This window comes from Canis lupus, chromosome 13, assembly GCF_048164855.1.
Source record: "Canis lupus baileyi chromosome 13, mCanLup2.hap1, whole genome shotgun sequence".
Lineage (NCBI taxonomy): Eukaryota > Metazoa > Chordata > Mammalia > Carnivora > Canidae > Canis > Canis lupus.
This window is the reverse complement of record NC_132850.1, coordinates 18,135,659-18,150,695: the sequence shown is the minus strand read 5'-3', so window position 1 is coordinate 18,150,695 and position 15,037 is coordinate 18,135,659. Positions and strand designations below refer to the sequence as shown.

General features: G+C 55.4%; 1 protein-coding gene across 7 annotated transcripts; it reads left to right on the top strand.

Moving 5' to 3' along the window:
- The first annotated feature begins 3,220 nt into the window (after positions 1 to 3,220).
- On the top strand, positions 3,221 to 12,900 carry TMEM125 (transmembrane protein 125). Of its 7 annotated transcripts, XR_012005600.1 has the most exons (6): positions 4,063 to 4,494; positions 4,933 to 5,047; positions 5,835 to 5,983; positions 6,221 to 7,587; positions 8,366 to 8,437; positions 8,910 to 12,900. XR_012005600.1 is itself a non-coding variant. In XM_072772635.1 (5 exons), exon 5 carries the CDS (start codon positions 6,362 to 6,364, stop codon positions 7,007 to 7,009), a length of 648 nt encoding a protein of 215 aa, XP_072628736.1. In that variant the 5' UTR covers positions 3,221 to 3,842; positions 4,274 to 4,494; positions 4,933 to 5,047; positions 5,835 to 5,983; positions 6,221 to 6,361; the 3' UTR covers positions 7,010 to 7,663. The 7 variants fall into 7 exon arrangements, 5 of the variants coding, with proteins under 5 accessions (XP_072628736.1, XP_072628738.1, XP_072628740.1 ...); XM_072772635.1 differs by lacking the exons at positions 8,366 to 8,437; positions 8,910 to 12,900 and adding an exon at positions 3,221 to 3,842 and having other exon boundaries at positions 4,274 to 4,494; positions 6,221 to 7,663; XM_072772637.1 differs by lacking the exons at positions 8,366 to 8,437; positions 8,910 to 12,900 and adding an exon at positions 3,223 to 3,842 and having other exon boundaries at positions 4,382 to 4,494; positions 6,221 to 7,663.
- The last annotated feature ends 2,137 nt before the right edge of the window (positions 12,901 to 15,037 follow it).

The following is a 15,037-nucleotide window of genomic DNA, read 5'->3' as shown; positions in this document are numbered from 1 at the left end:
AGGGGTGGCAGGTGTAGGACTCGCCTAGCACTTCCTATGTGTACTGATGTAGTAAATATATTGAAGTTGGGACTACGAGAGTCTAGTTCTGAACAGAAGAACTCTGGATGCCTTTCTTTAGCTACAAGTAATGAAACCCAACTCCAGCCAGTTTAAGCCCAAAGGGGAAGTTTATCACTGGGCCGGGCAAGGGTGTGTGTGTGTGTGTGTGTGTGTGTGTGTGTGTGTGTGGTTGTGGGGGAGGGGCAGGGGGTGTCTCAGGAATCTCAGGACAGAGATACAACCAGGCCTCAAGAGAAACTTGAACCAAGGCCTGGCTGGAGCCACCCCTCTCTCTCTTTCATCCTCCCTGCAGACCAGTTTCCATTCCCAGTTGGGGGAGCAGAAGATGCCTCAGCATCTTATTAGCACACACCACAAAGCTGAAATGGAATCTCTAGTCCGACTTTAAAATGACAAATGAGAAGTACTTTTGGCCTTGCTTGAGTCTGGGGCTCACCTCTATCCACACCCAGGGGATGGGTCACAAAAATTAATCCTGGTTGCTGGGGTTCATCCCTGCCGTGAAGGTGGTCATTGTGAGCAGGGCAGACGCTCCAAAACATGTCCCTCTGAGGCAGTTGTCACTCAAGGAGCACGGAGGTCAGGGAAGGGGTGGGGTGTGTTGGCTAGAGCTGCAGACAGTAGTCTATGCCTCTTATGCTCCAGGCTGCCCTTCAGGATAGCAGAGACAGCACCTCTTTTGCTCACCACTATGTCTCTAGCACACCTGGTGGGAAGACAAAGAAGGGAAATGGTAACTGTTTGCTGGAGTTAATCAAGATTATAATTATATTATTTAATCTCATACACACAACTATTAATACTAATTCCCCATTTTACAAATGGAGAGGCTGAAACACATAGAGTTTAAGCAGGTTTTCTAAGGTTGCACAGCTGGAGCGGGGGCTTGACACTTCAAGGTCAGTCTAGCTCCAAAACCAGTGGGCTTTCCACCATTTACTCCACAAGCAGTCACCAAGCACCTCTTATATGCCAAGCCTATTTTAGGAGCTGGAGGGGGACACGGATCTTCGGTCATGAAGCTTACATTTTAGGGGAGTAGAAAGACAATATTCCAGACAGGTAAGAGAAATACATAGCATGCTGCGAGGTGGTAATTACTACCAAGAAACTTAAGAGAATAAAAGAAATAAAATAGGGCCAGGGGCTCGGAGGTAGGAGAAGGTTGTGATTGTAGACAGGGTGGCTGGGAAGGCTTCTCGCTGAGGTGATGTTCGAGCACATACATCCCTGACCTAAGGTGCAGGAGGGAGTCATGTGGAGAGAAAAGCATGCCAGGCAGAGAGAACAGCCTATGCAAAGGCTGTGTCACAGCAAGAGCAAGTCGGGGAGGGACAACTGGATGAAATCAGAGAGGGCCCTAGCCATCCAGGAGGACTTTGCTGTTTCTCTGCGGAAGATGGGACACCGGAGGCAGCAGGAGTGACATCACGTGCTCTGCATTAGAAGGGGGTCAGCCCAGCGACCAGGGCGATAGTAGCCTGCGGTGGGATTGTGGCAGCAGGGAGACGGGGCCACAGGGCCTCTCTTTGGAGAGTGGGCATCTCAGAACTCCCACCGTCCAACAGCCATCTGATCCACATCCTGCACTCTGTGCCCACTGCCACCTCCTACTCCCGGCTTTCACTACTGCCCATCTGAGCTGCCCCCAGTTTGGGGGACAGAGTTCAAAAGCCCTGCAAGGAGCCTGCCTATCCACTTGGACTGCAGCCTTACTTGACAAGACCCAGACCGAGAACAAAGACTCACTCCATCAATGTTTAAGCTGAGGAATCTTTTAGGCTTGGTTACCACTATCCAAAAAGTTCTGTTTAAACCCCTCAGGGGAAAGGGAGGGAAAATTTCATGAGTTCCCCTGCCCTAGCTCCATCCAGGACATCTGGACCACAGGTCTGGCAGGGCTGACCCCTCCATGGGACCAGGAGGGTAAATAATTGCTAGAAATCAGCAAGTCAGCAGGAGGAGTTCATAACCTGGAGCCCTGACCCTCCCCGCTCTGCGCCCCAGGGCAGGGGATGCCTTTATAAAGTTTTGCCCAAGTGGCATACGCACATGGTCCTCCCTGAGAGCCAGCCGGCCTCACAGCAGGCAGCTTGACATGACTTTTCCTTGAGGGGAAGAGCCATCTGGATCTGCACTATCCCCGTCAGGGAGCCGTGAGCCGCATGTGGCAATTGCACGTTTGCCACATAGCTAGTCTGAACTGAGAAGCACAAAATAAGAGTGACGTAGCTTAGTAATCGTGTGTCATCCTTCACTAAATGAAAATCATAATCATAAATCATAATCATTCCCTAAAATGAAAAATATTAGGGGGTTAAATAAAAATTTTCATAGATTATTTTCACCTTTTTTTTCTTTTTTTAACCTTTGTAACAGGGCTACTAGAAGATTTTTATTTTTTGTTTTATTTTTTTTATAAGAATAAGGTCTGACTTTCTTTTTTAAGATTTTATTTATTTATTCATGAGACACAGAAGAGAGGCAGAGACACCGGCAGAGGGAGAAATAGGCTCTGTGCAGGGAGCCCGACGTGGGACTCGATCCCGGGACCCCAGGATCACACCCTGGGCCCGAGGCAGATGCTCAACCGCTGGGCCACCCAGGCGTCCCTACTAAGATTTATAAATCACATCTGCTGCTCAAGTTATACTTCTCTGACAGCACGGCTCCAAGGCTGTGGGCTGGCTCCTGCATCATCTCCACAGAGCAAAGCGAAGAGAGGCACAGAAGGGTCAAGCATGAGTATTTCGTGAGCTGGTACTGGGAAGAAAACTTTGACTTTGTCTTTCTTGTCTATTTGATACACATCAGAAGGAGAGGGCAGGGGGCATTACAAGGGACCCAATCCAGGAAATGGGTGACAGCCTGCAACCACCTCCAAGTGGGGGCCCCCCTGCATCCATCCAAAGTGTGTGCGGTAGGCGCTGCCAGGTTCATCTGTCAGAAGCAGAGCCCTGGCCACGTCCCTGTTAGGCTTCAGAATCTTCCAGGGGCACCTCAGAGGAGCCCAGAAGCCTTGCCACTGCATGCACGTCCCCGTGCAACCTGCCAAACTTGTCCTTCCAGCCTTATTTCACGGGCTGCCTGCCCCTATCACTTCACATATTCATTCATTCAACAAATATTTATCATTACTTCCTCCGTGCTAGGCAAAGTGCAAGCTACGAAAGTCACGGTGGTTAGCAAACCGGACACTGAGACCACCGTGTAGTGGGGGATGACGAGTGAGTAAATAGTGGCAATTACGGCGCACACTTAAGAGCAGCTGTGGGGGAGGCACGGGGCCGTGGGGGCACCAGAGGCCCCTGGGCCAGCCTGGAAGTCAGAGAGGGCTTCCTGGAGAAGATGATCTCACAGTTGAAGAATCTCAGTTGGCCAGGCCGAGGCAGGATGGTGGTAAATACCAACGTGCATGGGAACTCGGAGTTCAAAAACCAGCCGGAAGGACAAAGCAGTGGACAGAGCACGGAGAACTGAATGACATGCCACCCGGCTGGAGGGCAGGGGCCAGTGGCAAATGACTGGCGCGTGGTGCAGATGGCAGGGGCTATGTGAGCCTGCAAAGGAGTGTGGCATGTATCCTGAAGTGTTTATTCTGCAAGAGTTTTAAGCCAGGAAGCTCCTGTTTCACACCTGAAAAGCCTTTGCCCTCTTCTGGGGGAGCTGAAGCCCCACCTCTCCCAGCAGGTGCCACATCCAGGAGGCCAGCCCATGGTGTCAGGGCTTTAAAGGAGACCCAGCAAGGGGCCTGTGGGAGCTCCAGTCCAAGGATGAGGGTACTGGGCCAGGGTTGGGGGATCAGCTGGTGTTGGGATTTGGGACTGGGATTTGGGGGCTGAATTCAGGAACAAGGATCAAGGTCGTGGTCTAGGGTCTAATTCCAGAATCTGGAGCTGAGGTTTCAAGCCAGATTTGCGGTTGGGATTTGAAGCCGGGGCAGGAATTGGATTTGGAAATGGGGCTGGGGGTTGGGGCTGAGATATGGGGTAGAGGTTGCAGTCGGAGCTGGGAAATCTAGTTAGAGTTTGAAAGTGCAGCTGGGGTCGGGTTAGGTTTAGGCTGGAGCTAAAGCTAAACTGGGCTTGGAGCGGTGGGATGAGTTAGGGTCCAGGCTCTGGAGCAGATAGAGAACATTCCTCCTGCTGCCCGGATCTGGGAATTGTGTTCGAGCCCTAACAGCGGCGGACAGAAGCCCCTCCCTTCCCAGGAATGCCTCCAGCCCAGCAGATGGAGCTGTGCCACGTCAGCCAATCAGCTCAAAGCCCAGCCTTGGAAACACCTGTTGATCCCCCTCCCCCCCCACGCACACCCCCAGGGCTTACCTGGACCAGGTTAGGCAGGTGAAGCACCTCCCCGGAAACGGAGCTGGAGCGCCCCACCTGCCTGGCCCTGTCTGCTCTGATCGGATCCAGCGCTTCCAGGCTTCTTGTGAGTGCCCCATGGTCCCCTGACCCCCACCGCCCCCACTCTCTCCCGCTGGCTCTGCCCAAGAACCTCCGCCCCACCCGAAGCCTGGCCCCACTGCCCCAGCACACCTGTGCGAGCACTTTCAGACCAGTGAAGTCACGGACCTGGGGAACACTGGGACTGACCCCAGGTCCCCTCCCAAGACCCCGCCCCCACCTCCCTTAGGGGCATCTGCACCTGCTCCTCCCAGCCTGTGTGCTAGGCTGTTCCTGCGGGGGGGCGGGGGGGGGCGGTGAAGAACAGACTCCTCCTGGGGCGGGGTGGGGGTGGTAAACCCTTGTACAGCACGGCCACGTTCATCACATTCCTGGACCTACGTATACAGCAGGAGTCCTATCCTGAATTAGGAGAACATTGTATTCTTTTATTCAAGGAGGTATTCTTTGGGCATCTATGCAGGTCCTAGAATGCCCATTGGAATTTTGAAGCGGAGATGTCAGATGACTCGCTCCCATCCTTCAAGATAAATGTTATTGTCCTCATTTTTCCAATAAGGAGACTGAGGTTCTAAGAGGTGAACTTATCTGGGGATTCTCTGACCCTCCCCTAGGCCCCTCTTCCCCCTAACCCACACCCGGCATTTATCACATATATGCACCTGCTGCAAGCCAGAGCTCCTTGAGGGCAGGGACCACAGCTGCTTTCTTTTGCCCAGTTGAGTCACACTGATTGGCCTGTAGAGGAAGGTTAAATGTGAAACGAGTAACCACCATCAGGTCCTTTGCCCCAGTCCCATGGGTGGTAAGGACAGCAGCTGGGGTTCCCGTACAGAACCCTCCTCCCTTCGCCCCACTTTAGAGAAATCATGGAGGAGGGTGGCATGGGGGCGTTGGTGAGAGGGAGAGTGGAGAAAGACGGGAGGCAGGAAGATGGGCGTGGGTGGGGGTGATGAGGCAGGAGCCATGGGGATGGAAGCAGGGACTGTTTACAGGTGGCCTCCCTGGGACGTGCATTCCACGAGGAAGTAAGAAACATGAGAGGAGGAGGGGGAGGTCCAGGCTAAGGTGACAAGCTTGGGTTGGGACCTGTTGCGTCAGAGATGACTTGGGAACAATTGGCTTATGGGTCTGGAGCTTAGGAGGGAGATCTGGGTGTGAGGGAGAGAGGGATTGGGGCACCGACAGCCACAGGTGGGAAATCCTATGAGATGCTGGGGAAGGAGAGAGGTAGGGATTAGATCCCCACCCCCAGAGAAGTAGCCGCAGCCCCCAGAGAGAAGGCTCATGGTCAGGCTGCTGGTTCCAGAAGGGTTAAGTCGTAAGTCCCCCCTGCCCCCACCCCCCCACCCCCGCTGCCCACAGCCCTCCCCCAGGAGCCAGCGGTGACAGCTGAGGCCATGTGAGTCCGATCCTGAATGAGGCTTTATCTCTGCTCTTGGTCCCATCATCCACTGTGGCACCAGCTCCTTCGGGCCGCCGGGATGGGACAGGCACCTGAGAGAACCAGAGAGGTCAGGGGCTCCCCTGGCGGGGTGGGGGACGTGTCATGTGGGGGAACCCTCCTGGGGTCACTGGAGAGGCATTCCCAAGTGGCAGTGCTGGGGAGGGGGTGTGGCGGGTGGAGGGACGGAGTGGAGTGCGGGGGGGGGGGGAACACTGGGGCGGATTCCCAGGGATCATCCCCGAGGCTCCCAGGGAGGCCCCCCAGGTTGAGTGGGCTGGGCAGTAACAGCGTGATCCCCCTGCAGGTGCTGGAGAGTGCGCCCTGGGCTGGGAGAGGACCGGGACCCCAGGCCTCTGGCTGCCGAGCAGCTGGTGGGGGCTCTAGGCCATGACCCGCGCCCCGGGCCCCCTGGCTCTGCCCTGCGCCCTGCACCCGGCCCCCTGCCATGTCTGAAGGGGAGGCTCCAGCCCCGCCGGGCCGGGGGCTGCCCCCCGACATGCTGGCCGAGCAAGTGGAGCTCTGGTGGTCCCAGCAGCCGCGCCGCTCGGCACTCTGCTTCGCCGTGGCCGTGCTCCTGGTGGCGGGCTGCGGGGCGGGCGGTGTGGCCCTGCTGTCCTCCACCAGCAGCCGCTCGGGTGAGTGGCGCCTGGCGGCAGGCACGGTGCTCTGCCTGCTGGCCCTGCTGGTCCTGGTCAAGCAGCTGATGAGCTCGGCCGTGCAGGACATGAACTGCGTCCGCCAGCCCCAGCACGTGGCCCTGCTGCGCAGTGGCGGGGGCGCCGACGCACTGGTGGTGCTGCTCAGCGGCCTGGTGGTGCTGGTCACCGGCCTGACCCTGGCCGGGCTGGCCGCCGCCCCCGCCCCTGCGCGGCCGCTGGCTGCCATGCTCTCCGTGGGCATCGGCCTGGCGGCCTCGGGCTCGCTCTTGCTGCTGGGCCTGCTGCTGTACCAGGTGGGCGTGAGCGGCCACTGCCCCCCGCTCCCCGCCGCCGCCCCCTCAGCCCGCAGCGACGGCAGCGTCCTCAGCATCTCGGGACAGCTGTCTGCTGGCCAGCGGCACGAGACCACGTCCAGCATCGCCAGCCTCATCTGACCAGGCGCCGGCGAGCTCCCCCTTCTCACGAGCTGCCCAGGACCCACAGGGTGGGTGGGAGTGGGGGCGCGCTTCCGGGACGCGTGCAGGGAGTGCGCGTGGACATGCACGTGTCCCCAGGACTGCCCACCCCCTGTGGGGTTGCATGACCTGTGCCGAAGAGCCCACGTGTCCCCACACATCCATGCCGCAGGAAGGCGTGCGCAGGTCTCCTTGGAACTCGGGGTTTGTGACCATGGAGCAGTTGGAGTCTACCTGTCTGTCACCGGGGTCCCTGAAGATCCTTGGCACCCACTCTCAACAGCCCTCGAATTCAACCCTGCCTTGTAGCACCGATGAGGGGTTTCCCAGGAGTGACTGTTTCCCGCCCCCAGAGACCACACCAGTGACTCTTCACGGACCACGAGAGTGGTCACCTAACTGGTGACCAGGTGGAAAGAACACAGGCTCCGCAATGTGACAGGACTGGACTGGGATACCCCATCCACGACTCCCCAGCTGGGGGCCCTGGGCAAGTGACTTAACCTCCCGGAGCCTCAGGTTCCGAAGAGTCACAGTCGTGATCGTGGTGACCAATGGTGAGGACCACGTGACATCGTGTATAGGAGGGGCGGGCACCTGGCAGGTGTGAAATAAAAGCAGGGGTCACCGTCATTGTGATTGTCCCTCACCATCTCACTGAGAGACCTTCCTTCCCCTCCTGGGCCCCCCCCACCAGCCATCCCTTCCACTGGGAACACTGTGCCTAACTCGAGCTGGCAGATGTGCCCTGCCCGGCTCCCAGCCTGGCCTGTGGCTTCTCCTCTAGGTCCTGTGGAGGGGAGGGGGGTGAGGGGACGCTCAGCTTCGGGAAGGTGGAGGGTTTCTATTTGGGGGGTGGAGGAGGGCGTATACCCTGAGTCCTTCATGTTTGCTCCTGTGCTGATTTAAGATAAAGCCTTAAGAATTGGGGGTTTATCAGCCGGTTTCTCTGGAGGCTGCAGCTCCCTATCCCACCTCTAGGATCACACCGTCTGCAGTTGCTCCACTGGCTGACCCTCCTCTGCACACCTGCACCTCTCCCCACTCAGGCATGGGAGGGTTGTCCGAAAGCCCCCTGGGTGGGAACAGTCACTTCCTGCTTGGGGTCAGCCCTGGAAGGCATCGCCCACCTCCAGCGCAGAACTTCCTGGGTGGCAGTGATCACGATCACCTCCCGCGGGAGGGAGAGCGCCAGGAGCCGCCAGGTTTCATCACTCCCTGCTGCTCAGGTGGGGTGTCCCCCGTCCCCCACCAGGGCCCCCAGAGAGGCAGGTGTCCAGGGGCACTGAGCGTAGAGCACCTGTAAGTGCTCTGACAGAAGGAAATTGCTTTCAGGGACCAAGATCTGGGGGCTCCTCCTGGAGAAACCTGGGAGCTGATGGATGGGGGAAGGGTGTTGCCAGCAGGGTGAGTGGAAACAAGAGGCCATGTCCGGGAGCACCAAGGACAGCAGAGCCTCCCCCGGGAACTGTGGCATCTCAGACCCTGCATATTCAACCTGGGATCCCCTCGTCCTCATCCCCACCCAGCTCCTCATCTCACCTGGGGGGTATGGCCTTCGCCCAGCACCTCGCTCCCTCCCCACCTCGTGCCCTGGGAACACATCACCACCTGCGGACTCCACCGCCCACTCCCAGCGCCCTCCCCGGCTATGCGTGATTTGTGCAGCCTCCCCTGGGGGGGGGGCTCCCTACTTCTACTCTTTTCTTCCTCAGTTCACCTCCCCCCAACCCCACCACGTACATATACTTGAGCCACAGTGTTAGAGTAGGTGGGGGGGAAGGGGATGCAGGGGGATGTGCCCCACCCCCATTGACCCCGGCACCGGGAGGCTCTTCACCCCTTCTCTTGTCCTTGAAATGTGTGTCCCACTTGCCAGCCTGGCTCCTAGAAGCTGCCCCAAGGATACAGCCTCGAGACAGTGATGTCGCGAGGAGACTATCTGGGTGGCACAGGACACTGAACCCAGTTAAGGCCTCGGTGTAAGATCTGACAGGCAGGTGCTGAGATCTACTCACCCCCACCTCCCCGAGAGTCACCAGAAAAAGCCTCAGAAGTAAGTTCCCGTGCCCCTTACACCTGCCAGCCCCCAACCTGTCCCCGTCTTTGTCTTGGGTCTCTTCCTGCCCCCCAAGGGCCAGGGCCAATTTCAGGTTACACCCAGGAAGCTCCAGGTTGCAACCCAGTGCTGTCCTTATAGGGAAACTTACAGTATCCCCCCCACGACACACCTGTCCCCCTAGACTAACAAGGTGCCCATTTCCTACGTCCATACATACCCCCAACTGTAGACGCCAGTCTGCACTTCCTTCCCTGCGCGCCTGTCTCCTTAGTCAGGTGGTTAGCTCCTGCTGGCAGGACATGGGTGTCGCTTCTCTGCACATCCCTTATTCCCAAGGTGGGCCTGACGCATAGTGGGTGCTTTACTGGGGGGGTGAAGGGCTCAGCTTGGTTGGATGGCAGTGTGTATACCCTACCCAGAACAAGGACAGGTCGAGAACTTAGGCCACTGTCCACTCCTGGCCCTGAATCTTTCTGTCCCTGAATCCTCCCTCTTCCAGGGCTCCCAAGAGGGAGCCGCCATTCTCATCAGAGGACCACAGACTGCCTCTCCATCCGTTCATGTGGGGAGAATTCCTGTTTCTTTTTAGCTGAAACAGGGTTAGACTCTTTCATGAGATTTCCTTTAAAAAAAACTAAAGGAAAAAAATAAAAATAAAAAAAACTAAAGGAAGGGAGACGCCTGGGTGGCTCAGTGGTTGAGCATCTGCCTTTGGCTCAGGTTGTGATCCCGGGGTCCTGGGATCAAGTCCCACATTTGGGCTCCATGCAGGAAGCCTGCTTCTCCCTCTGCCTGTGTCTCTGCCTCTCTCTGTGTGTCTCTCGTGAATAAGTAAATAAAATCTTAAAAAAAAAAAAAAAAAAAACTAAAGGAAGGGCACCCGGCTGGCTCAGTTGGAGGAGCATGCCACTCTTGATCTTGGGGTCATGAGGTTGAGTCCCATGTTGGGCCTAGTGATGACTTTTAAAAACCCAAATAAGGAGCAGAAGGTTTATTTGAGGAAAACAAACAAATAAAATGCTACAAAAAAACTAAAGGAAAACAGAAGCACAGGTCTAAAGAAAGGGCGGGGGGCCAGGTTACATCGCACCAATGTCCCAATAAGCAGCCACCACAGGCAAGGCCTTCCTTGAGCTCCCCTGGGAAGGACGCCAGGTGAAGACCATGGCCCTGCCCCCAGAGGGCCGTTCCAAAGGGCAGTGGAGTAGTACCTACACACCCAGTAGGACGTGGGTCTGGGTAGGAGCTGGGTGGACGCATGGGCAGGGCAGAAATGTCGCTACTTCTGCAGTCACTACAGCTGACTTCCCAGGACCTGGTACCCCCAGCTTGTTGGCTCAGAGCATCTCCCTAAATCCCATCTCAGGCCACACTACAACCAGCCATCCCCTGGCCCCTCCTGTCTTCATCTCCCTTCTGGTTAAGTTTCCATGACCCATCATTTCACCTGCTCCTTGACAGAGTCCTCAGCTCCTTAGCCCCCTGCCCCCTCCCCGTCCTTTGGTCCCAACCAATCCCTTCCCGTCTGCCTTCACTGTACCTGCTGCCTCACAGTGACTGGTTATTGGAGAGACCTGCCTTCACTGCACCTGCTGCACAGCCAGGCAGCCTGGGGTCACCATGGGTCCCTCATCACCCACCTCGACTGGTCTGCAATGCTACTCATCGCTTACACTGTTCCTCCCTGGTGGGCTCCTGCTTCCACAGCGGCTCCCAAGTTCTCTCCACGACCTTTCACACCCCAGCGTCACCCCCAGAACACCACCCTCTGCAGGGGGCTTGGCCTCCCTACCACGAGAAAGTGAGAGCCCCGTGGTGGGAAGAGCCCCGTGGTGGGAAGCCTTCCCCTTGCTCCTGCCAAATAGCTCTCCCTTCCCTCCCCTTTGTGGAATGGCCCTGTCAGCCCAGCCAAGGAATTTGGACTTTGTCCTCAGGACAATGAGAAACATGGAAAGCTTTTAATTAGGGGAGTACTCTGGCCAGAATAGGATTGGAGACCGAGGCTGGCCACAGTGCAGAGCCAGGAATTGGTCATCAGAGAAAAGAATCAGAAGAAATGTCCAGTCAGTCCCAGAGGTGCCATTTCTGCAGGCCCCTGGGGGATGAGAAGCAGCGGCCAAGCTAGGGAGGTGGAGAAGAAGGAGTATCCCAGAAAGAAGGGAGGGTCCAGAGATGAGAGAACTTGGGTCCTTCCAGGAAACACAGTGGATTCGTGTGGCCAGAACTGGAACATTCACTGGCAAGAGGCAAGGGGGCAGCCAGGGAGGAGCCCTGGGCCAGTCCTGGGCTCAGAGGCTTCAGAGCAGGTGGTCCCGTTTCTTAAGGTGAAGAGGAAGCTGGTGGAGGGTTTTAAGGAATGGACTGGTCAGAATTGTGCTTTAGAACGGTCATTCTGCCTGCAGCGTAGAGAATTAATTAGAAGGGGCAAGACTAGGGACGGGGGAAGGTGTCGGTTGATGAATGCCATCTCCGGCTTGAGGCAATGGTGGCCCCAAGAGGTGGCTGTTGGGACGGAGTAAAACACGACAGATCTGATGAACGTTCAGAGGGTGCGATCAACATGTCCTTGTGACCGAGGAGCTCTTTAAGATGAGAGAAGTGTGATGGGTTGAGAGAATGTTGAGGGAACGAGAGGCTTAAGACGGGAGGCAGAGAAGAGGCTGTTCTTTTTTTTTTTTTTTTTTTTTTTTATTTATTTATGATAGTCACAGAGAGAGAGAGAGAGAGAGAGAGAGGCAGAGACACAGGCAGAGGGAGAAGCAGGCTCCATGCACTGGGAGCCTGATGTGGGATTCGATCCCAGGTCTCCAGGATCGCGCCCTGGGCCAAAGGCAGGCGCCAAACCACTGCGCCACCCAGGGATCCCCAGAAGAGGCTGTTCTTAAAGGCCCTGAGTGGACAGGCAGGGAGGGTGGCTCCAGGGCACGTGACGGGGGCCAGGGCTTACGATGCCACATGGACAGGGGAGAAGCAAGAATGTGGGCACGGGTAAGTTGGAGCAGGAATTGAGGGAGGCCCTGACCAACAACTGACCCCAAAATGCAAGGCGGTGTTGGGTACAAAGCAAAGAAGGGGCTGAGGGAGAGACAGTGGGGTGGTCTGGGCCTAGACAGAGGTCTCCCTGGGCAGCAAGAGGAGGTAGAGAGAGGCACTTGCCAATGTGCCCCCAGTGCTCCATAGTCACATTTCAGGTCCTTGGCCATGTCACCTGGACCCTCAGATACTGGAAGAACATGTTCCAGCAACTTCTGGATGGTTCTTACATCACATCCAGCTACATCCCACATGAGACGTCACCCCTTCTAGGGACACTCAGGTTTCTAGAGGGGCTTTCTCGGGTGTAATACATGCTCCCTGGCACTCAGCTTTCTGCACGCGGATGGGGGGCTGCCTTCTGGAGTGTTCCCCAGGACCTGTAGCTCCCTGCACGTAGCTGTGGAAGTCAGCCTCCGGGACTTGATTGGGGCATGCCACTTGTACCCTCACAGCCCACCCTCCCAAACCTGCAGCTTGCACCCTGAAACGTCTCAGCTCCCGCTCCCTCGGGGGAGGGGAGTGCCAGCCCAGGCCGGCTGGGAGCAAGTCCAGCTACCAAGACCAACGATCGGTACTTTGGGGTGAGATTGTGGTGCGGTTGCTGAGTGAAGTGGGCAAGTTGCAGTTAACTTGTGGGAGCCTCAACTTCTCAGTCTATGGGGGTGCCCACCCAGCGGGGCTGTCATAAAGAAGTGCTAGAGCTTCAGTGTCATAATTGTTGATGTTGTTACTGTTACCATGTTTTACAGGATCAGAGATTCTGATTCAAGTCCTTTGCTGTCCTTACTGGATCTTTTTTTTAAGGATTTTATGTATGTATGTATGTAGTATTTATTTATTTATTTATTCGTTCATTCATTCATTCACTCATGAGAGAGAGAGAGGGAGAGCACACATGTGTGTGCACACATTTAGCCATACAAGGAGAGGAGCAGAGGGAGAGGAAAGGGGAGGGGGAAAGAATCTCAAGCGGACTTCGGGCTGAGTGTGGAGCTGGACAGGGGGCTCAATCTCACAATTCCAAGATCATGACCTGAGCTGACATCAAGAGTCGGCCGCTTAACTGACTGAGCCACCCAGGTGCCCCCTCACCGGATCTTCTGACCTGAATCCTGGGATGCAGACACATCTAAATCTCCAGCCCAGAGTGAATGAGGAGGAGGGAGGCTTGGCAAGCTTCCGCTTCAAGATGAGCAGAAGCCAGCCTCTGCCCCTGGAAACCCCACATCAGGCATGGACTCCACGGTCACCCACAGCCAGCCCCTCGTCAGTGCACCCAGCCACCCAACCAGATACCAGGGCCACTTCGGTGCCTCCTTCCTACTCCCCACTTCTGACAGCAGGAAGCCTGCCAATGCCACCTCCCTCCTGTCTCTGGAATCTCTGTTCCCTGCCACACCCTAGGCAAGTCTTATCACCTCTCTCTGGGGCTCTCCCCTCCAACCCATTGGCACAGCATCCAGAGTGACTTTTCTATCACGATTACATCACTCCCTGGCCCAAAAAGTCCACAGACAAGCCCCAGCTGCTCTCATATTGAAGTGCAAGCTGCCTTGGCACCAAAGCCCTCGCTGATCTGACCCTCCCTCCAGCTTCATCACTGCCCGGGGCACCCCTCGATCCCTGCCTTTCTCTCAACCTCCTTCCTGTATCAGTCCTGCCCTCCCCTTTCTTCTCGGCTTGCTCTTTCCTCAAAGGCTAGCACTGCAGCCAGTGGCCACATGTGGGGTGGCCACCCGGCTCCTGAGGACTCCCTCTTGTCTGGGAATGACCTGAACAAACAGGCAGGCACCGAAGTCACATCCGCACAGCAGGAGGCTGCCCCCATTCATAGCTGGGTAGGTACTTGACCCAAATTGGGCTGATGACATTCTGACATTCTCCCCCCCTCCCCACCGCCGAGTACTTGAAACTTGGAACCAAGAACTCGGAAGTCCCAGGCATGGAGTCTCATGAATGCCCACAGGTGACAGAGCATGAGAGATACTGTTCCTGTCCTCAAGCTGCTGGAGCCCTCTGCTTCCTGCCTTCCTGAGTCCGTTGTCCCTTTAATTCTCTTCCCATTGTTTGAGACCAAAAAAAGCTTAAATTTCTCCCTTCTTTAATCTGCCTCCCTTGGTTGGATTATTTGGGTTTTTTTTGGTATCTCGTTATATAACTTCTTTATATATTTTGAATGCTAACCCTTTATTGGATATGTCATTTGCACACCTCTTCTTCCACTCAGTGGGTTGTCTTTTAATTTTACAGAAGACAGGAAAAGACATTTCTCCAAAGAAGACATACCAAGAGACACATGTAAAGATGCTCAACATCAGTCATCATCAGGGAAATGTAAATCAAAAGGCCATGAGCTATCACCTCCCACCTGTCAGAATGGGTAAAGTCAACAACACAAGAGGATACAGAGGATGTGGAGAAAGGGAAACCCTCGTGCACTAGTGGTGGGAATGCAACCTGGTGCAGCCTCTGTGGAAAAGTGTGGAGGTTTCTGAAAAATAATTAAAAATAGAACTAGCGTATGAGCCAGCATTCACACTACTGAGTATTTTTACCCAAAGAATTCAAAAGGATACACGCACCCCTATGTTCATTGCAGCATTATTTACAACAGCCAAATTACGGAGTCAGCCCAAGTGTCCACTGATAGATGAGTGGATAAAGAAGGGGTACATATGCATACATACCATATGTATATAATGGAATATCACTCAGCCATAAAAAAAGAATGAAATCTTGCCATTTGCAATGACAAGGATGGATCTAGAGAGTATAATGCTAAGCAAAATAAGTCAGTCTGAGAAAGATAAGTAGCATATGATTTCACTCATACATGGAATTTAAGAAACAAATGAACAAAGGGGGGAAAGGGGAAACGAAGAAACCTACTCTTAACTACAGAGAACAAG

Bases quoted from the DNA above. Each gene is read 5' to 3' on its own strand.
- TMEM125 (XM_072772635.1), top strand. From the start codon at position 6,362: ATGTCTGAAGGGGAGGCTCCAGCCCCGCCGGGCCGGGGGCTGCCCCCC.